Source organism: Rhinolophus hipposideros (genome assembly GCF_964194185.1).
Source record: "Rhinolophus hipposideros genome assembly, chromosome: 18".
In the NCBI taxonomy this organism is placed as follows: domain Eukaryota; kingdom Metazoa; phylum Chordata; class Mammalia; order Chiroptera; family Rhinolophidae; genus Rhinolophus; species Rhinolophus hipposideros.
In genome coordinates, this window is record NC_138064.1 from 5,330,942 (window position 1) to 5,353,426 (window position 22,485).

Below are 22,485 nucleotides of genomic sequence, written 5' to 3' on the forward strand. Positions count from 1 at the left end.
CTGGCACTGCTGCTGTTGCAGCGCCCTGTGGATGGGCAGCTGCCAGACACGGACTGCGGGCAGCCTGCCATAACTTCCGACCATCGTTTGGACAGGTTTTGTTTTGACAGACTAATCAGAGCCTTACTGTGTTCCCTGCTCAGGGAGCCTGGGTTTCTAATTTTTACAGTTGTCATTCTGTGAAGAGTAGTAAGAGTCCCCGGGCTGGCCGTACGTTTGCTGGTCACACTGTGTTTCCCAGTCCCATCTTTCTGTGAGTTTGCTTTCCCATCTTTGCCCCTTTGGGATCTGGTGGCTGTGGTTATTTTGAGAAATCTTCCTGCTTCCTATTCCCAAAGCTGATCAAAGGAAAAGCCATGTTTTTGCTCTTGATCTCTTGATGTGAATTTGAGTGGATGTCTCGTATTCACTTACAGGTGCTTGTAGTCTGCTAGAGAAAGCAATGCAGTTGAGGCAGGAGGAGCAGAGGCCAGGGTAGGGTTTTCACAAGACTCTGAAATCATGTTCTCTGAAGAACTTGTCTGTTTCACTTGCTGTGGAGGCAAAAATGAGACCCTTCTGCCATTTATAAATCATGCAGAAGTAGGGTTGCTGGGAAAGGTGATTAAGAAATTCGTACGGAAGCCGCGTCAGACAGCTGTCCGAAATAGGAGGTAGCGAGGCAGGTAGGGAGCAGCCAAGCTGACTCCCCAGCTGGCTGTGCTCCAGGAGCCACGTGTCACACAGCCTTTCCAGGGAAATCTTCCCATTACTCAGTCATTGCCTGGTGCTCACTGTCCAATATTCTTCACTTTCCTTTGTTTAGGATCTCTGTGTTATTGTTGTTGTCTTATTTCACCCTGTCTTGTTACTGTTTCTTAGTTTTGATTTTTGAAGGGTTTTGAGATTTTTGTGTGTGTGTGTGTGTGAGAAGAATGCTTTGTCTGTTTACAGGCTCTCTTAATTTTTTTTTTTTTAGAAGCCAATTTCACACATAGCCTAAATGCTAAATAATGTGGTATTTTCTTTTTCACTGTTCAGTAAGTATTCTGATACTGAAAATGTGTTCTTTGGCTAATTAAAAATATCCTTGCTTCAGGAATAAATAGGTTTACGGTGAAATGGTACAAAGTCCTCTAACTGGTTTATTTGGGTTGTGGGGAAGCCCATGGTCGTTTCACTTACACACGTATTTAAGTTGCCACGTTGTTAGCTTAAGTTGAGTATTGCCCTTAGCTTTTACTTAGCAACAGCAGTTACGCTTTTCTATTAAATTGGGAAAAAAATACCGAGTACAGTTGTTGAAATCCAAGTTTTGTAGTTGTTACAGTTTAAACCTTACCAAACTTCTCCTTGCTAATGGTTATCATTTAATAGGATTTTTCTCATTCTATACAAAGCTGTTCATTGTCCTGTTAATTTTCGTGGTCAACTATCTTTGCAGGCTTTGTGGCATTTTGATGGCTGAAATGTGAGATCGGGCCTTAGTTGTAAATGCAGTCAAATGGAGTCTGTATGGAGTTAAAGGATAATTTATAGGACGAAGGTGGCTTGAGCCAGATTTTAGGGAGACCTATGTGTTGTGGATTTTGTTTCTTACTGTCTCCAAAGCTATTGGCGTCAGGAAGATTTTCATATTTCTAGGAGCAAAAGAAAGCAAAATAAAAAATAAGTATTAAGTCCAGTCTTATTCCTCACTTCTTGTAATACATGTCCTGTTCCCTGGACTGCCCAGCGTTCTCACAATCTCTCATAGGCCCTATGTACCTTTTAATCTCATAATCATATTTCCTTCTTGTCTGAGGCACCAACCAAGTGTAATTTATCCTTCTTCTATTTCCAACATTTTAAACATACGGAAAAGTTTTAACAATTTTATAGTGAACATTTTTAAACCTACCACCTACCTTCTAATTCATTTTCCCCCAGCTTTTCTCATGAAGTTGTTTCTTATAATCCCAGTACTTTATTCTCTCAGTGATTAATATATGATTTATTCCTGTGGTCCAGTTCTGATACTGAGTCATATTTTTCCTTTTTTCTGCTTAAAAAAAATCTCAAAATACCTAAGACGGTGCTAGTGTTGGCATTCCGTAATTTTTATTAATTGGCTAATATTCAGAAATATGATAGTCCCTAGCCGCTCACATCTTAAAACAAGATTAGGTTTAAAGCAGAATAAAATTACCATGCTGCATATCAGGTGTCCCATTACCTAGCAGACGGGCTCGATGGCCTGTGTTGTATGTAGTGGACACCCTTCAGTCTCTTACCTTTTTGATTTGCAGTTGCCTGTCCTCTTAGACACTGACTAATGCTTTCATCTGAAGAAGTACCTTTTATTTGATGATCTATTTGATGATTTAAATACTCCTGACTTCAATGTGTCAGCTTTCACCTCTCTTGTCAGTATCCAGAGGCTCATCAGTTTACCAGTGAAATGTGACGATTCTCGCTGTCCAGCAGTTTTAGGTCAAGATCGAGGGCTCTTATCTTCATCCGAAGAATCCGAAGATTCATCTTATCTTCATTAATTAGGTATCTTTGTCAGAACATGACTCCCATTATGTGTAACCCCACGACATTTCTCCCTTTACTAGTTTTCGGCCAACTTTCTTCATTCTTTAATTTTTTTTACTATTTGTCCTTCCTGAAAATTTTCGAGTGACAACTGCAAAGTCAGACATGTTAAAAGAGAAATAAATTGATGTTGGAGTTCACATTCTGAAGATTACCAATTGTCTATTTTTATAATATTTACTTATAATGTGAAAGGGGTAAGGTGGCCCTGAGAAATGTTGTTTTGAATTGATTTCCATGGATCAGTTTCCCGGATATGTTTCCAGTGGAATCAGAATTGCTCTAGTTCATCAGTTATCATGTTTCCCTCACACAGGCTGCGGCTGTGTTTGCAGAGTGGGGTTGGGGTTACCAAGAGCTCCTGGGGAGGTGCACAGAGGAGGGTAGCCTGATCATGTGTGGCCATCTACTTACTCCTTGTCATCTTCTTACACGTCCCTCTGGGAAAGAACTACAACTGGGTCTGTCTTTATTTTTGGTGTCTGTCTTAGCATAGCGTCTAGCACACAGTAGGCACTTAATGTAGAAAGAGTGAAAATGCAAGCTGCACATGGCCAAGGACCACGCCTGCCTTGCTCTGCACTGTGTACTTACCCCTCAGCACGGTTCCCGGACACACAGTAGGTGATCACTAAGTATCTATTGAGTGCATCAGGAACTGGGCATCAGATTTGCTTGAACCCCTGCTGTTGTGTTCTCTGACATTCCTACTTTGATGTACAGTTTGAGTATGTAAATAAAATCTTGACTTGGTTATCCAATTGTGCAGGCTTCTTAGGTTATTGGAAGGTTACGTCTTATATAAGGTACTGCTGTGTGATTTATTATTTTCCTCTTACCTTCAAATCTCCCAGACAGTGTTTAAAATCGTTTTTATAATTAAGATGAGGGGTATTTATCCCTCCGGTTTCTGTGGATAAGTGAATTGTACAGGATCGTATCTAAACAAGTTTAAGAGTGATTCTAGATGAATTCGTGTGCGATCCAACCCTAGCGGGTCCTGAAAGAGTCCTCTACAGCGCAGGTCCCTGTGTGCTGAGGTCAGCCTCACCGAGACACTTCCACCGCAGGTGCTCTATCCCGGGTGACAAGTATGAATCCAGCTCAATTTGAAAGCTTGTTCACTTAAAAATGTTCTCAGTGTAAGCACCGTGCCAATGAATCAGGCACCTACTACTTAAGTAAGGATTTTCTCATGAGCAGTGTTGTAAACTTAATTGACTTGTGCGGTTACTAGAAGAATGAGATTACTGATAAACATTATTTCCTTTTTGCTGGGAATGATTTTAGCAGCACATGGTAATTGCTGAAAGGAAATTTTCTCAGAGGAAGCAGACACTAGGCGCTATAAAATGGTCGTTTTAAACACTGACAGGGCGGACAAAAGACCACTGATGCTTTGGCAATTTATACAGAAAAGGGAATGCATTAACTTTACCCAAAAGGGAATGCCATAAAACTTGGAACATTTTATTTGTATGGCTTGACATAGAAATGTCATGCTCATGTCTTCATTTATGTATGGTGTCTTTAGTATTTTAGTGATAGTTTGAAGCTTTTGAAAGGGCTTTGTTTTACTATGAGGCATACGTGTCCTTCACCATGTAGGTAGGTCAGGACCAGGCTGAGACATTTGAGCCTCTGAGAGCAGTGACCATATGTTTGCAGGTAGCTTTGTTTCTCCCCTTGGCTTGGGGCCCAATCTGCATACCTTCAAGGGGGCGCACGTCCCACGTGGCCTATGAGAATCTCTCAGTAGAAAAATACTTGTCCTGGCTTTGTGGTTTGGGATACGGCAGCAGTTCCCTGGTCTGCAGGGGAGTTGTGGGAACGAGAAGTATAAGAGCAGCAGCTTCTAGGTCTTTCCCTATGTTTATGCATAAAATGTTCTTTTACAGAATTTTATGGGGTTCCAGCTTCTTTGTTTCCCTTTTCACCTGATTGCTTAATAAAAACAGAGACTTCTTTCCTTTTCTGCGCTTAAAGTCTCCAACCTAAAAGGCAACTTCAGATCACTTCTTGGCCTGGGTGCTTTTCTTTTTTTTAGTATCTGCTAGAGTTCTGGAGAAACAATTGAAAAACTTATAGAAACACAGAATGTTGGGCATAGAAAGGAACTTAACTATTGAATCTAACACCTTTCTTTTTACAGATGAGGAAACTGAGGTCCAGAAGTGACTTCATCAGACATGCAGCTGGGTATAGGCCACCTTGGGGCCCCTGATTCTCCTTCTGGGGTGACAGAGTGACTCATTGAAGTAGCAGTACATAGGAGAGTGTATATTGGGAAAGAAGGGGAGGCTCACAATTCTGGGAATTTAAATTTAGTGCAACTTACGTTAATGTTTCTTTCTTTTTTGTTTTTTTCCCTAAATTTACACTGTAATGATGCTACCTTCTAACTGGAATGGCTGTGGCATAATCATTCACATTTGAAGGCTTGCCTAGTCTTTATTCTGCAAGCGCCCCTACTTATTTAGTGAAGGTCTGTGCATTCAGAGCACAAGGAACAGCAAAGACAACACTTATTACATTTTGTCATGTTTGCTGCTTTTATTCTAAGAGCAGCCAATGATGTGTAGAAGCATGGTTTGCTATTTGCATTGGTCCTGTTTTTTTTTTTTTTTTTGAGTTTAAATCCTCTCATATAAGCCTTTTTGACCTAATCATTAAAATATATGAGGTATGATCAAACAATATAGTGAATGCTGCTGCCGAGTGCCATCCAACGGAAAGGCAGGGATCTTCAATACAGGGAGGGGCGTGTTGAACCTTAGTAACAGTGTGTGACAAGTTTCACCTTGTTCAGTGCACTCAGTTGGGTGTGAGCTATGGTTGAGAGACGGTGGGTTTTAAAGTGAGCCATAAATCATCCTTCATCATGACAATGCTCTGTGTCACATATCACTTCTGGTATATGGCAATTTTTGTCAAATAAAAACATTACGATGTGTCCTTATCCATCTTATTCACTGGATCTGGTACCGTGCGACTGCTGCCTCTTCCCCAAAGTCAAAATGACTCAGGACATCAAGGCAGCCATGACAGTGCAACTAAAGACACTCATGAAAGAGGACTTCCAGAACTGCTTCAGAAAGTGGCAAGAACGATGGGATGAGTGTGTTTGAAGTCAGGGGGAATATTTTGATGGGAGTTAATAACAATGTGTCTTTCACTGTAATACATTTTTTAATTTAAAGATTCACCATATTTTGTAATCACACCTCTTATAGACTTTCCTCCTTTGTCATAGATTAATTCACCATGTAGGCATGGGTTTATTTCTGGGCTCTCTATAAATATATTTCTTAGTCTTTTTTCTTTCCTATCTTCTTGTCTATTTTTGACTTCTTTTCATATCTGTAATATTAATATAGTCACAACAATGCTTTTATTGGTAGTGTAATTTGGGAACGGGAAAATGAAAAGCCTAAATAATGTATGCCTTTTGGGTATATATTTGGTCTGAATTGTATTTCTAGACCCTTTTGGATCTGCTTCAAGAGGACAAGAAATCTTAGATCATCTTGGAAACAAGTTGACCTGTGGGTTTCGGGCTAAACAAGCCTTGTGATTGCGTTAGGGAATGTTCCAGTTGCTCTGATCTAATGGCACACTGTAAGGAGGAAGGAGAGGTCAGGAGACCTGTATCCTCTCTCCTCCCTTCCCCCACCCCCTTTATCCTTCCTTCCAGTCTTGGGTCAGACATAAGGCTTATGTAAGTAAGACAGTGAACAAACTGGTTCTTTATCTTTCCCTGCCAGGAGGATTCTTCATCTGTTTGACTGTGTTGCCTCTGGTTTTGGTCTGGTTAGGTAGCATTTCTTGATCTCTGTTTTGTTTGTCATTGCTTCAGAGAGTTGAGGGATTGCCATATCCCTTGAAAATCTGAAAATTAATCAAATGGTTATGGGGTAAGTAAGGGTTGGTAATTACCTGTATCAAATTCATGTGAGGTGATTTTCTCTCCTTGATCTATCATAGATTTCACTGTTGCATTAGAATCAGTATGGCTGCTGTAACACGGGCCCACATAGCAGTGGGAGAGTGATGGAGAGTGACTTATCTCTCATTTAATAGTTCAAGTGTAAGCAACCCAGGGCAATTCCAGTGCCTCCATAGTGCTGGGGATCTAAGACCCTGCTACTGTGTTCCTTTGCCATCTTTAACTTGAAATGGTTATTCCTGCTCCTTCTACTACCTGGTTATCACATGTATCATAAAATGCACTGCAGAAACAGGAGGCCATACTCATTTTAAGGGCACAGTATGGAGGTATATTATTTCTGCTCATAAGCCATTCATCAAACCTAGTCACACAATCACACTTAGCTGCAAGGGAGGCTGGGCAGCGTGTCCCACTAAAACTCCTATTACTGTAGAATAGAACTGGTATGAAAGATATAGGGAACATCTTCACCACAATCATCAGCAGGAAAGGATTTACTTTTGGAATTCTTTCTTTTTCTCACTTACTGCTTTGTGAGGAGCAATTTTCCACTGAAGTTATCAAGTGGACTTGAGCTCCTGAAAAGAGTTAATCTGAGTGCATATATTTGCCTTTGGGATTTTAAGTCAGATTTATTACAGTGGTTACAGGGATGAGTGCGAAATATGTTAAGCTATGAGGTTGCTTTTCCTTAACTCTGATTTTTCTTAAACTGCTTTTTCTGTCTTTTTCACTGTTTTGGACATTTGTTTTATACTTAATTTTGTACTTCTTTTCTTTTTTTTTTTTTATAGGTATGGCACAGTCTCAAGGCTGGGTGAAAAGATACTTCAAGGCCTTTTGTAAAGGCTTTTTTGTGGCAGTGCCTGTGGCAGTGACTTTCCTGGATCGGGTTGCCTGTGTGGCAAGAGTGGAAGGGGCATCAATGCAGGTGAAAATTAACATGAAGCCATTCTTTAAAGCACATGCTTCATTGTTTCTCAAGCAGCAGAAATGAGATTTCTCTATCTTAGTACTGTGCTGAGAATGGGCAGGTTTTAGAAAGACCTTGTACTGAAGCTTAACTAAATTTCCTTATCAGATCTTTTAATGCACTCATAAGCAGAGGAGAGGTAAGTAAAATAAGCATCAGATTGTTCCCGGTATCTATAGTTTATTTTTTTTAGGAGTTGTAAATGGGGATGCTAAAGAAATTTTACTAAATGACATCATTTTCTGTGGATATGGTATGGGATGTTAAGATATTTTAATTATGCATATTTGAATCCACACTTAAATATTGCTTTATATATATATATATATATATATATATATTAGCATGGCTACCGTAACACACACACACACACACTCTCTCTCTCTCTCTCTCTATCTCTCTCTCTCTCTCTCTGTCTCTCTCTCTCTCTGTCTCTCTCTCTCTCTCTCTTTTCTGCTAGGTAGAAAAGTCTGGAGCACTGGTCTCAGATATTCTAGTGTGTTCTTTAAGCACGATGCTGACTGGAAAGATTAAATGCAGTTTATATTGGAAGAACTTTGGAGTGGAGATTTCCACAAGTTATATGCAAATGGTCTTCTGGAATAACTTAGAGAAAACATTGTTCTAAAGTTGACGTCTAGGGCCTAGCTTTTTAAGTAAGTTTATGCAATTAAGAAGAATTTGCATATTGTAATATGGTGTGCTTTCTTCTGTTATTGGCATGTATTAAGTTCATGAATTGTGCTAAATAGCCTTGTAAAACAATTAAGTACAGTGAATATATGAGCTTCTAAGAGCTTAAAATTATACAGAGAATAACGAGTTTATTTCATTTTTTCTTTCTGTTTCAGTTAGAACTAGTTAATGGCACAGACATCAGCTTTGAGCAGTTAGAATGAATTTGCTTTTTTAAATTGTAATTATTGTATTGAAAGCCAGATTTCTTCTTCTTGAGTTTTGGCAGTCAGTTGAGGTCCTTAGAGTGTGTGTTCTTTGGGAAGCTGGAGCTCTAAAGCAGGGCTGTCAATATTTACTTCTCCTACCTTCTGTGGGGAGGGGATTCGGAAGCCACCCATCACGTCTCAGATTCCCTCCATAGTGGGCTCACCACCCCAAGCAACCGGTCACTTACTTTGAAAGCAAAAATATTTTATTGCAGGGGTAGGGTAACCATAAGCTGACGGAAATACAGGTATTTGGCTTTATTCCTAAATGCAGTTTAATACATTGAACACAAATTGGGTTTTATATTTCCGGCCTCTTTCATTTTGAATCCCTAGTGGCCTCATCTTAGACCAAATCCTTTGGGAAAGCTAGGCTTTGTTGGCTGAGCTTTTGAGTCAGGACCATCACAGGAGATTAAAACTGCCTTCTTTACAGCTCCCCAAGTCCCCTGTTTGGTCCTTTGGACCCCCCCCCCCCGAATCCATCAATGAACAGGTATGTATCTTTTGATAACAAATAATCACGTAGATAATGATTCTCTCCAGTTTCAGTAGTGCTGTCTTGCTACACGACCATTACTATCCTGAGATGGATTTTTTCCGGAACATGAAAACTCCTGACCATGGATCTGATGATATTCCAGAAAATCATATGGCAATCTTAGGACCCCAACATTCATGTTTTAAGACCAGCACTTACCCACTGAGCATCTAGGTTCATGACTTGTGCTAAGAGGAAATTGACTAACTTCACTAAAGTACAGGGAATTGACAATGTGATGAATAGACAAGGCTTAACTTCAGTGAAGAAAGTGTTACATAGTGTCATTCTGAAATGCCAGCCTGTCCACTAACAATGACTAACACCAGTCTGCTACTACTGTAGTACTCCTCAACCTTACCCCCAAGAAGTCAGATTTGCTACCTTGCAGTTGGTTTGGTATATTATATAGAATTTCCTTGGCTACTGGTTACAGAAAAACAGCTTGGGTTGACTTAGCTATAAGGCGAATTTATTGGTCGGCATATTGTGTACCCAGGAGGAGGCAGGAGGGTGGCAATCGTCAGGGACGGACAACTGGAACGAGGGACCTCATTGCTGCCAGGGTGCTCAGTCTCTCTGCTTCTCACGTCTGTTTCTGTCGGCATCTTGGCTTAGTTTTCGCAGACCAGCTTTCTTCACAATGCAGGACACATGGCTGCTGGCAGCTCTCATGCCTTCAGATGCCCAGTTTCATCACCGCCTGAGGGAGATCACTCCTCTTGCCTTCATTTCACTTTGAAAACTTTTGGGGAAGGACTGTGGTTGGGTTAGCTTGGGTCATATGCCCTTATCTATACAAATATAGATCCACTTTGGCCAGCTGGGTAGGGTGCCAGGGTTGGCCCAACTTTGGACATGGGCACTCCTCTAGCCTGTGGACAATCTGAGTAAGAAAATGACAGCATATACTTGAATGACACTGTTCCTTGGAGTCCACAGTGAGACAGGAGTAACGTTTCTCAGAAGTGGTGTGTGTGTGTGCTGTTTTCAGAATAAAAGGGGAAAGGTTATTCTGGGTAGAAAGGAAAGATGTGTATTGATGACAGTTGTGTCCATTTTTAGGGATTGTAGACTATTTCTAAATATAATAGATAATTTATTGACAATTTTATTAAATATCACTAAGTCATTCTTAAAATTCTTTAGGAGCAGAAATCATAAGAAGGAGTGATGGGGATCCATTAACTCAGTATAAGACATTTAGCTATTGCACAGCTTTGATAAAAAGAACATATTTAGACTATGAGGTTCAGCTGACATTTGGACAAAAAAACTGGAAAAAAATTCCTGTCTTCAAGTTTATCTAATGATGCAAGTACTAAAATAGCTGGCAGGGTGTGTGGCAATCCCTCGAAGTCCCCAAATAACCTGCAGGGAACACACCTGCTTTTATTGACTCTGAGGCCTCGGATTTATATCTGGTGTATGGCAGTGGGTTGATTTGTTGTGAAGGAAAGGAATACACTGGATGTGTACTGTGTCTTCTTGTACCAAGGCTTGAAAATATGAAAGAAAGGCAGAAAAAAGCAAGAGGCAGGAAAGAAAAAAAGAAAGCATGCGGAAGAAGAGGAAAGAAAATAACATAGATCAGTTGGGTGATAGAGGATGATGGCGAAAATTAGACAGCTGGGGGCAGTGAGCAGGACACAGTGACACAGAGGGCCAGTGATGGAGACTCAAGACAGAAAAGTGCTCTGGGGAAGGGTTGATAGGCTCCCTAACAGGCCTCCCTTGGAATCGTACCCTCGACTGCTGGTACATCTCTGCCGCATGTTTGTGTGTGGCACGATGAGATAGGCCATCTAACCATCCATTTGACTTCTCAGTACTCATTGAAGGAACCTGTGTTCCGCCATTTTGAAGGAATTCATATTGGTGTAGGTATCAGTCTTGATCATTTGTTGCAAAGTTCGTCAGTTTACCTGTGTATTCAGGTGGAAAAATTATATCTGGTCATTTCTGTCATTTCAAATATATGAATAATTCTGCAACTCAGGAGGTCATTTTGGGGTATGGACAATAATAAAAGGCACTTGTAACTGTGAGGTGGAATAAGGAGTTATTTATCAAATGGCTTGTAAGTGCAAAACACTATTTTAAGTGCCGTAGGGCAGTGGTGAATCAGATACAACTTCCTCCACTAAAGGTACTTCTACTCTAGTGGAGGAGGTTCAAGAATTACTAATCTGGGATGATGGCTACATCTTCAGATGAGATTCATATAGAAGATACCAGACTGTCGGGTGGATGTTTGGCCAGTGCCTGGTGTATCCAGACATCCAGCTTGTTTGGTTCCACATGCCATTTTGGAGAATGGGCTTGGAAATTTTCATGTGGAGCAGAGCAGTGCCAGAGAATGTACCTTCAGCCCCTGCATTATTGGCCACTGTGTTAGCTCGGGGCTGTTTGCCCCAAGATTTCAGTGGCTTCCGGACAGATCTTTGTTTCTTACTCCTGAGTCTGGCGGTTGATTGTAGGTTTGGTTCAATCTGCTTCATGGATTATTGGGGCCTAGACTGCAGGACCCTTTGCTGTCTGGGGTTGCTCTTCTCCTGGGTGACAGCAGGAGACAAGAGTTCAAACACTCAGGAAGCTTCAGTTCGGAACTTCCACTCTTCTGTCCACATCCCACCAGTCAAAGCAAGGTCACGTGGCAAAAATCTAGTTAGTGAGATCAGGAAGTACATTTCTTCCACGGGGAATACGTGGCAAGGGTGGGAGGGAAGGAAGGAAGAACAGTGAATAGGTAAGTACATCTACCCGGACAGGCACTGAGACCCCCGGGACACATGGCTGATTGTAGAAGTAATCTAAAAAGCTGTTTTTTACCTTTGGGCCTACCGAGAATGACCTGAGTCTTTATCGTCCAAGACTGAGAAACTTGGAAGAGATGGGTACTCTGAGTCACTGAATTCTGGAATGGATTGATTCATTTTAGATGTCTTTAGGTTAGAAATAGCCCAGGGCCAAGTGGATCATCTCTTTAGAGTGGTTTTTCTTAAAGATCCCTGTGTAACTTGTAGCCATGTCATTTGAGGAAATCCAAGGATTGAAAGATCGAATCTCATTAAAGGGACATGTAATACCAGTCCTTTGGAGTATATTGAAAAAACACTGTTTTAGCTGCACTGGAAATTCGCTTTGAATAGCAAATTTTGTGTAAGAGCTGTTTTTGTGTCTTAAAAATTCCCTTGGATGGGATTTAATAGAAGATCTTTTTCAGGATTCCCTCTTAAAAGGAATAATTCTTTACTTTGTAAACACTACCCAGTGGTTCCTTTTGTAGGTTAGGTAGGTTTCCAATATTAATTTGCAATTAGGTATCTGGCTGCAAGGATAGAGGTGATCAAACATGGAGACACAGCTCATTGAAAGTAAGTCATAAATGAAAATAAAGTTTTTAATGGTATGATGACATAATTCAATGGAAAACAGGATTCAGTTTATAAAACATTTGTTTTGTTTTAATAAAGTTGTCAAAGTATATCCATGATTGGTGAGATGTACCCTTTGCAACGCTCTGCACATAGGGATGCTGGCAGAAATTGTTGGTTAATGACTGTTCACATTGGTGGGTTCCCCTCTAGTGCACACGAATCACTTCTGCTGGTTGCTGAAAGGTTACTATGAAAGTAGGTGCCTTTTTAAAGAAGCACCACATTACTCAACCTTAATTTAAGTCAGGAAATGAAGACTGATATTGCACACAGTTGAAACTACAGAGGAAATTTATGTGAATGGAATGCAGTTATTCAAATTAGAAGTTCAATCCCTTACAGAGGCTTTTAGAGTAAAAAGGTGCCCTCGATTAGTTTAATGACCTCACACCAACGTTCTGGATTTGGTTGGAGTGAGAATGCCTGCAGCAGGGTCACTGGTTCTAGAAAAGGTGTATTTAAATCAACATTTAAAATGATGATTTAAGACTTTACAAAGTAAATGCAAGAAATAATTGTAAGCTTCATTGTCCCGTTTGTATTGCAATTGTTACATTATTTTGACATCTAATACCATTTGCCTTTTTCCATTTTACATAACCAGAGGGGAAAAAACTCAAAAACACTGCTACACAATAAATACTGGCTCTCTAGCTCAGACTTCAGAGAAATATTTATGCAGAATATATTAGAAAATTAGAGAATGTGAGGGAAAATAGAGTTTAATCAGCACCGAGGTCTTCATTCATCAATACCACGCCGTCATTGCTTCAAAAGTGTCTTGACTTCCGGCGACCTGCAAATGAACCTAAAGAAACTGGTTTGCAGTCAACTTCTTCGAGTCCTACCTGGCTCTTTATAGTCATTGTTTTATTTCCCCGCTGAATTTAAAATTAAAAGTTCTGTTTAAAAAAACGAGGACAGAGGTTCTCTCCTCTCTCTCTCTCTCTCTCTCTCTCTCTCTCTGTCTGTCTGTCTTTTTCTCTCTCTCACCATCACATTTATTAAAACTTTTTTAAAACCTGTAGTGTGCTTAATATTCAATAGTTATTGTAGGTTGTAACTATTATTTTGAATTCTGAGAAGCCAGATACAAATAGACTCTCAAGGAAAGGCTATATCGTGCTTTATGCACCAGAATTTAACATAGAGTTAGGGAGTTTTATGTTACCTGCTGAATTTGCACTTCCAAGATGCAGGGATCCATGGGGCACACATTTCCTGTGATGCTAACACTCTGTGTTCTTATTCCCCTTGGTCAGCTGGGGCTGACTTTGACAGAAGCCGGGAGTTAATGCTTTATTGGCTTCTATGTGCGCTTTCTTCTCAAATTACCTTTGGCTCAAAAATCTCACCTGAGGTTTTCACCCCTTAGGATGTTATACGTTTTTATGTAGCTCTGCAATCGGTAATTAATAGAGAATTCAAAAAGATCTGTTTGTATTTATAACAGCAAACATATGTGATGCTGAAACAGTTGGTGAGTGATAACTTCATAATGTCTCTTTGTGGGTTTTCTTCTCTTCCTATGATAGTATCATTTGTTTTCTGTAGCCAGAGTTGTAGCTGTTATTTAACACTAACTTCATAATGCATTCTCTCTCTCTCTCTCTCTCTCTCTAAATGTTAAAGTAATTTTAGACTTACAGAAAAGTTGTAAGAGTATGTGGGGACAGAGCCCCAGAAAGCAGTTTCCAGGCTCTCGGCCTCACATGGAAAGTTGCTGGCTTGGGTAGTAAATGGCCATCAACTGTAATCAGATGGCCATCAGCTGTGGCTAGTTGGCCGTCAGCTGTAACCCGTAAGCCATTGGCCACTAATATAACTGCTGTGGCTACTCTAGCAGAAGAAATGGGGGCTAGCAAGAAGATGGTGGCTGGCAAGCGCGGACTGCTGTTAGGACGGCGGGCTGCAGATTATGTAGATCCTGTTTCCTGTGTCTCCAGCCCAGCCGCCAGCGAGAATATATTGGTATGACTCCCCTATCTATGGCTCCGTGGGTGTTCCTTTTTGGCCTCACCATGTCCTGCGTTCTTATGTGGGGAGCGGGACCAGAGACCCCTCATGACACCCCGCATAACACCCTGCACGACAGAGTAGCACAGAGAACTCCCATGTATTCTCCACTCAGAGTCACTAGTTTTCAACATTTTACCACATTTATTGTCTATCCCTTTGTCTTTCCCTCCCCCTCCTTCCCTCCTCCCTCTTTTCTCTCTCTCTCTATGTAATATGTGTACCTGTGTTTCTGTGTATATACACATATATGTACACACACACACAAATGTTATTGAACCATTTGAAAGTAGGTTGCACACGTTATGCCCCTTTAACAATACTTCCGTATTCTCTTCTGAGTCATGATGCTTGATGATCAGTATAGTAATGTTTTTCTATTATAGATTTTAAAATTTAATACCTTATTCAGATTCATTTGCTAGAACTTTTACTACCTTAAGAGATATTGACTCAAGTTTTGAACTTTACATTTAAAACAACTGAGGGAGGCCAGATATTTGAGATAAGTTACCTAAGCTCACACAGGCATTACGTCTTAGAACTGGCTTGAACCAATTCTGAGAATGCCTTTCAATTCACTCAATAATAACTAATAAAAATTGTGTTTTATATGCAAAAGAATGAAAGTGGACTGTTATCTGTCACCATGTACCAAAATTAATTCAAAATGGATCAAAGACTTAAGCATAAGACCTGACACAATAAACTGCATAGAAGAAAACATAGGTACTAAACTTATGGACCTTGGGTTCAAAGAGCATTTTATGAATTTGACTCCAAACGCAATGGAAGTAAAAGCTAAAATAAACAAATGGGACTATATGAAACTTAAAAGTTTCTGCACAGCAAAAGAAACCATTGACAAAATAAAGAGGCAACCAACTGAATGGGAGAAGATTTTTGCAAACAGTTCCTCCGATAAGGGTCTAATATCCAAAATATACAAGGAACTCATGAAACTCAACAACAAAAAAACAAACCACCCAATTGAAAAATGGGCAGAGGACCTGAAGAGACATTTCTCCAAAGAGGACTTACAAATGGCAAATAAACATATGAAAAAATGCTCAACATCACTAATCATCAGAGAAATGCAAATGAAAACCACAATGAGATATCACCTCACCCCAGTCAGAATGACTATCATCAACAAGACAAATAGTAACAAGTGTTGGAGAGGCTGTGGAGAAAAAGGAACCCTGATACACTGTTGGTGGGAATGCAGACTGGTGCAGCCGCTATGGAAGGCAGGGTGGAGGTTCCTTAAAAAATTATGAATAGAATTACCATATGACCCAGCAATCCATCTCCTGGGTATCTACCCAAAAAATCTGAAAACATTTATCCATAAAGACACGTGTGCTCCAATGTTCATTGCAGCTTTGTTTATGGTGGCCAAGACATGGAAACAACCAAAATGTCCTTCGATAGATGAATGGATAAAGAAGTTGTGGTATATATACACAATGGAATACTATTCGGCGTTAAGGAAAGATGATATAGGACCATTTGTGACAACATGGATGGATCTTGAGAGTATAATGCTAAGCGAAATCAGTCAGACAGAAAAAGTAGAGAACCCTATGATTTCACTGATATGTGGTATATAAACCAAAAACAAGACAAACAAATGAGAAACAAAAACTCATAGACACAGACAACAGTTTAGTGGTTACCAGAGGGTAAGGGGGGTGGGGGGAGGGAGGTGAGGGTAAGGGGGATCAAATATATGGTGACGTAAGGAGAACTGACTCTGGGTGGTGAACACACAATGGGATTTATAGATGATGTAATACAGAATTGTACACCTGAAATCTATGTAATTTCATTAACAATTGTCACCCCAATAAATAAATTTTTTAAAAAAATTGTGCTTTATGCTATCATTGCCTCCCTGTAATATTCCTGCTCACAGAGATACTTGGTCCCATTTTATTTTGGTTTATGGAATGGTATAACTAGTAAGTTATTTAATTTTGGGATGGCTTTGTAGTATATTTTGAATTTGAACAAAGATAGAAAGTAAGCTTATTTTAGAATGGAAGATGAAGAATTTTAAACTTAGATTGATGGAAAGTACCCTATTTTAAATGGAAGATTCTGACTTTATAAGAAGGAATTAGACTTCAGTATCTGGAACGACGGTACAGTAGACATCTTCAAAATATTCCGAATGTGAAGGTCATAAACAAGTACAATAAAACATTAAACATCTTTATAGATGCACAATAACCTTGGAGGGAGATAAGGGAAACAATCAGAGAGCACAACTAAAGGGAAATACATTTCCAGAGTAGTAAGTATGCATCAAAACCATCAGATGTCCTGTGGACATTTATCAAATCTTGCTAACTTACAGTTTTTGGTTTTAATGGTCCTATCAGGATCAGACAATGAGGTGTATACCAGGGTGCGAAAAAAGTATACAAGTGGACACTTTGGTCAACTTTGCTCAAGCAGTAGTTCGCCATAATCAGAAGTGTCGGGACACTGATGGTAACCACTTTGAGCACCTCTGGTAATTGCACAAGTCAAACGTGACTTGTATTCATCTTTTGTTATCGGTATATATTGAATATTATAATTTTAATACAGTTTTCCTTTCTTAAAATGTGTATACCTTTTTTTGGCACCCTCTGTATAAGATAGAGAGTTGGAACAGAAATTCTGAGTCAATTCAAGACTATGGAATTAGACACATCTTTAGAGAATGGATAAATTAAAACCAAAATCTGTCCTGCAAGAAAAATTGTCTAGGTTCTGAGTAGAGGGGGAGCCCTAATGTGGGATTGGAGTTTGAATTCACATTCACTACATCTAAGAACCCTAATCTCAGATATTAGTGTGCAGTGGACCTGGGTTCAGAGCAGCCACAGGCCCCAGACAGAAGTAACACCAGTCTTCCTGGGCTCATGCAACGTTTGATGGACCTGATCTCACAGTCAAAATACCACATAAGGAAATGAGCCCTGAATGAGGGTCAGCGACAGCTTTTAGCAGAATCACACCTGAAAGACTTTGGGTATTAGAACTATCCAGCTATTAAATGTAGTAAGTTTAAAGAAATTCAAGAGGGAACTGAAAATATGAGAAAGCAACACAAGATTATTTAAAATGATCCAAGTACCATTTTTATCACTGGTGTTAATATATTTTTAAGGTATAAAATGGTAGGTTAGGTTAAAAAATCCTTATCTTCTATAGTATGAATCTTACAACGTTTACAATGAAATATATAATAGCTGAGATTTATTAGGTTGGTATAAAAGTAATTGCGGTTTAAAAGGTTAATAATTGCAAAAACCACAATTTTGCGCCAATCTAATATGGGAGAAGGAAAAGTGGCATGGGGTTACAGATGAAACAAGCTTGCCCACAAGTCATAATTGTTGAATTTAGATGATAGGTAACATGGAAGTTCATTATACTATCCTGTCTAGTTTTTTAAAAACAGGTTTATTGATGTATAATTCATATGCCATTGAATGTATCGATTGTGGGTGATTCAGTTATTGTTTAATTAGATGTATGGAGCTGTACAATCGTTACCTTTGAGAATATGTCCCTCACCCTGTAAAGATCCCTTGTGCCTATTTCAAGTTCATGTTCGCTCTCCCTTTGCCCTAGGGGACCAGATTGGCCTTTCTGAGCATTTCCTGTAAATAGAAACACACAATAGGTGGTGGTCTGCATCTGGCTTCTTATACTCACTATACGTAGTGTGTTGTGAGATTTTTTCAGATTGTGCCATGTATCAGTAGTTCCTTTTCATTGCTGAATGGTATTCCATCGTGTGGATATACCACTTTTTGTTTCTATATTCACCAGGGACAAAGAATTAGGCTGTTTCCATATTTTCATTATTACGCTGCTGTGGACACTTGGATACAGGTCTCTCTGGGGACATGTTTTCATTTCTCTTGGGCACATACCTAGGAGTGGAATTACTAGGTTGTATGGTACATTTATGTTTAAATTAAAAAAGAAAAAGGTGCCAAACTAACACGGGGGTGGGAGAAAGTGTGCTGACTAGCCCTGCTGGCCCTCTCATGCTGTCTCTTTGCTGCTGGGTCGGGGAACTCAAGGGGACATGCCCAGTCTCACTGCTGCCAGGTGTGGTGGGGGGGTCTAGCTTCCTGTTCAGCCTGCTGACAAGAGTGTGGGGCCAGTTTTTCCTTTGCTGTTTGGCTGGATTAGGACAAGTATTATAAAAAAGGTTTTCTGTTCACCATCCTTCTTCTGGTCCTTTGTCTGGAAAGCAGGCTTTTCTTCTGGTGTTATTGTCCTGCCTATTGGTAGTTCCTGGCTGCAGGCTTCTCCAGCGCCCCACCTAGGGTACATGGGAAGCACAAAGATACCCCAGGGACCTCACCATCGTGTCGTCTCATAAGTCTAAGGTCCTTAGCTCCAGTCTGTTTTCTTTCCACCTTTCAGAGTCTTCCTATATTTGTTCTTTGCATTATGTCTGGGTGTTGTAGTAGTAAGAGAGACGACCAGCCAGGAAAAAGTGGACCAGTTCTCCACTGTGGTCCTGGGCTGTAGTTTTCACTTTGCCTAGTAGTTGCGTGTGACTGAGTTCTGGCCAGTGGAAAAAGGATGAGAAGTCAGGTGACATTCCCAGGCCTGGCCCATCAGAGCCTTCTTTGGGAGCCCTGCTCTGTTTTCCTGTCTGCTGGCTGACGGCGCAGGATCCAGGCGAGGACACTGTGGGCACAGGAAGTGGTAAATCTATAAGCTGGAAAGGACCTGGGCTTCGGAACGCTTGGGTCCTGTACGTCCACTCACTGCTGAGAGTCTGAGGTTCTTTTTGCAGGCAGTTAGCCTCGTTTGGCTACGTAACAAGACATTGCTATACCTTTAGCTCCTGCTTTTTCTTGTGTTGAACTCCATTGAAGGCTAAACTCAAGTCCTATTTTCTTCACACAACTTTCCCCAATTCTGTCACTCACTTCTATGAAATCCTACAGCACTGTAAATTTAACTCGTGATTATAAATTCTTTTGTATTGTCCTCTAGTCGTCTAGTTATTTCATAGGTTAACAGTGATGATACTTTATAAGCTTCTAAAAGGAAGGGACCATGTACCTCGCACCTGCCCGCTCAGAGGGATGCTCACTAAAATGCATATTCAGTTTGTTCTTTGAAATCATTAAGTGTCTGAATAATTAAACAGTACAGAAATACGATAAAATGAAATTATCATCGGTACAATTTTTCTTTGACTTTGAGGGTGTTTCTGCCCTCTTCACCTGAAAACTTTTTAGCTCCTTAATGAATCGGTGATATTCTTTATGGCTTTCAAACCTTTTTGCCCATGACTCATATTAAGTAATATAGTTTTTCACTGCATACACATTCACACAACTGAAGCAAAAGTTTCATGTAATAATACTTAAACCCTAATTACCATCATTATGTGCAGTGCCCTCTGATATTTTCTATTCTGGTCTCTCAACCCATTAAGTTGGTTCTATGACTCATGCATTGGTCATGACCTATAATTTGAAAAATGCGCCTATAATTTTTGCTGGAAGGAAGGTTGGAAGGGTAAAGCTGCTTCAACTGAGCTATCACTAAGGGAGGGGAGCATGTTATCTTTGATCTGAAATTTGAAATGTGGGCTTGTCGTGCACGCTGCAAGCAGTCAGTGCAATGACACCGCAGATGAGGAGGCCCCTGATCTGAACAAGCCCTCCCAAGTCAGGTGGTCCTTGTGCCTTGTTGGGTGACACCACCTGGGTGCTTCTTCATGAAGATTCCTGAGCCCCAGTCCAGATCTATGAAGTTAGAATCGTTGCCAGCACCTGGGAATCTGCATGGCGACAAGCTCTATAAATACTGACATTCGAGAACCCGTTCACTTACAGAGAGCCCCAACTCTTGGGTGGGGCCAATTGTTGGGGCATTTGCTAGACACGGGAACTGCTTTTGCTTGAAAAACCCTGATTGCCTTGGTTTAGTAATTAAGCTTTTGAATTCTAACTCTTAGGAACTTTTAAAAATACAATTTTTATTTCTCATCCTTTGTCTATTAAATTATCACATATTTGTGCTAGTTTTACCTTATTTTATTATTTCTAATTGCTTATACCAGTGGTATAATTTATGATAATTTTGATTCTTATTACCAGTTTATACACTTTGTTTTTATTTCTTAAATTTTTAAATGCATGCTTTACACTTTGTGTCTTTAAGAGTGGTATTTTTAAATTGTTTTAATTTAGTTCATATTTTTTTTGCCAGCTAATCCCCCCCCCCCGCCATTTACAGTATAAACCATCTTTTATTTCTGTAGTTTTGAAAATGACCAACAGGAAGCAGAAAGTGTCAGCTGAGAGCATAGCGCGTTGACTGGTGTGGGGGGTGAGGAGAACTTAGAGTAATGGCTTCTCAGTGAATCACATCTCCCTCATTGATTCGTGTAGTTTCCTTCCATGTGAACTCTGGCCAGGTGACTTACTTTAGCCAATGGGGCATCAACGGGGCATTCAAATGTTACTGAAGTAGGAACTCGGTAAACGCTGGGAACAAGCAAGAAACTCAGGCTGTCCTGCTAGAGGGGACCCCGAGGGACAAATGAGGCATCATGGCCCACAAGCCCCAGTCACATAAATGCCTGCCAGGTGCTATGGTCACTTTGGACATTCCAGCCCGATAGGAGTCCCAGATGATTGTGGCCACATGAATGAGTGACTCAGGAGAGATCAGCAAAGGATCTCCCCACTGAGTGGAACCCAAATGGCAAGATCGTGAGCAACTAAATTGTTGTCCTTTAAAGACACACAGTTTTGGAGTGGTTTGTTATGAAATAAGTGGTAGGTACCCAAAACAAAAATTGGTGTTATTAGTGAGGGGTTGTCGAAACAAAATCCTAAAAGATGTGGCATTAGGAGCTAGAAAATGGTGCAGCGATTATTGGGAAAGGCTTGACAAATGACAAACAACTGTTAATAGAAGCTGGAAAGGTGGTGAGGAAAGTGTTGTTGGAAATGATAGTGACCCATGTTTTACGGTACTGACACGGTTTTTAAAAACCGTCTCCTGTAGGAACTTGAAATATACAATATGTATACTTAACAAATTTATAGATCTGGCTTAGGAGAGTTGCAGGTAGAATACTGAAATTGTCAGTTAGTTTCTCATCGCTTTTTGTAAGATTAGAAGAGAGATATGAACTTAATGCAGAAAATAGAGGGAACACAGGATGTCCCGGAATTTCTGTGTTGGAAAATAAGACTGTTTCTTTAGCAGCCTCTGGCAGGCAAAAAATTCTCAAAGTAAGTGGCCTGGGGGTAAATATCAAATCTTCCCTGGAAGACTCTTTGTTAAAACCTCAGAAAGATTTAAGGTGTGATTTAGTAGATCCTTTTAGTTAGGCAAAAGAGATGATAAGATTATAAGAATCTTAAGGGTTTTGTGCCAGTGGGATACTTGAAAGTAGAGAAAGATCTAATCTGAAAAGATTTGTGGATATCCTTTTAGGGCAAAGGGAGTGAATCTTAATTAGGAAGTCTACAAAGTTTTAAGGGGATAGCCAGTTAAAATAAGGCTCAAGTTCCACCGTAGGATCCTACTCCACACTCAGATCTGATGCATATTAGTAAGTAATGGACTTTGGTCCTTTTGCGGAAGTAGGAGGAGACGTTGGTGTTCTTGGAAGGGCTACATATATTTTGCATATTGGAGGGATGTGAGTCACTGAGTCCAGAGGGTAGGACTTTAGTAGATTGTTACATTAACACCCCCTCGTCCATCCCCAACTCCCATGAGACATGCCTTTTGGTTCCCAAGCGCTTGTGTAGTCCCCTACCCTGACCCATGGCCAGTGGAATTAGAGCAAACATTGTGCAGAGGCGCCTTAGCTGCTTGTACCTTGGAGCTTGTCCCCTGGGACCACTGCTACCTCTATGATTGCAGAGGCCTGAGTGATCAGATCAGACTAGCTACTCACTGCCTAGCTATGCATGGCCTGAACTGCAGAATCAAGAGCAAGTAAATGATTTTTGTTTGGAGTTTTGTTTTGCTTTGAGTTTGTTTTGTAGCAGTAGATAAGTGTGTGT

At 40.3% G+C, this 22,485-nt stretch overlaps 1 protein-coding gene across 2 annotated transcripts in view; it reads left to right on the forward strand.

Annotated features, from left to right (window-relative positions):
- The window catches only part of IMMP2L (inner mitochondrial membrane peptidase subunit 2), a 722,895-nt gene that overhangs the window by 22,256 nt on the left and 678,154 nt on the right, over window positions 1–22,485 (forward strand). For both annotated transcript variants that reach the window (XM_081079271.1, XM_081079270.1), the window contains exon 3: window positions 7,303–7,439. In XM_081079271.1, the coding sequence (XP_080935397.1) occupies window positions 7,305–7,439 (135 nt within the window). In that variant the 5' untranslated portion in view covers window positions 7,303–7,304. The remainder of the gene's footprint in view (window positions 1–7,302; window positions 7,440–22,485) is intronic.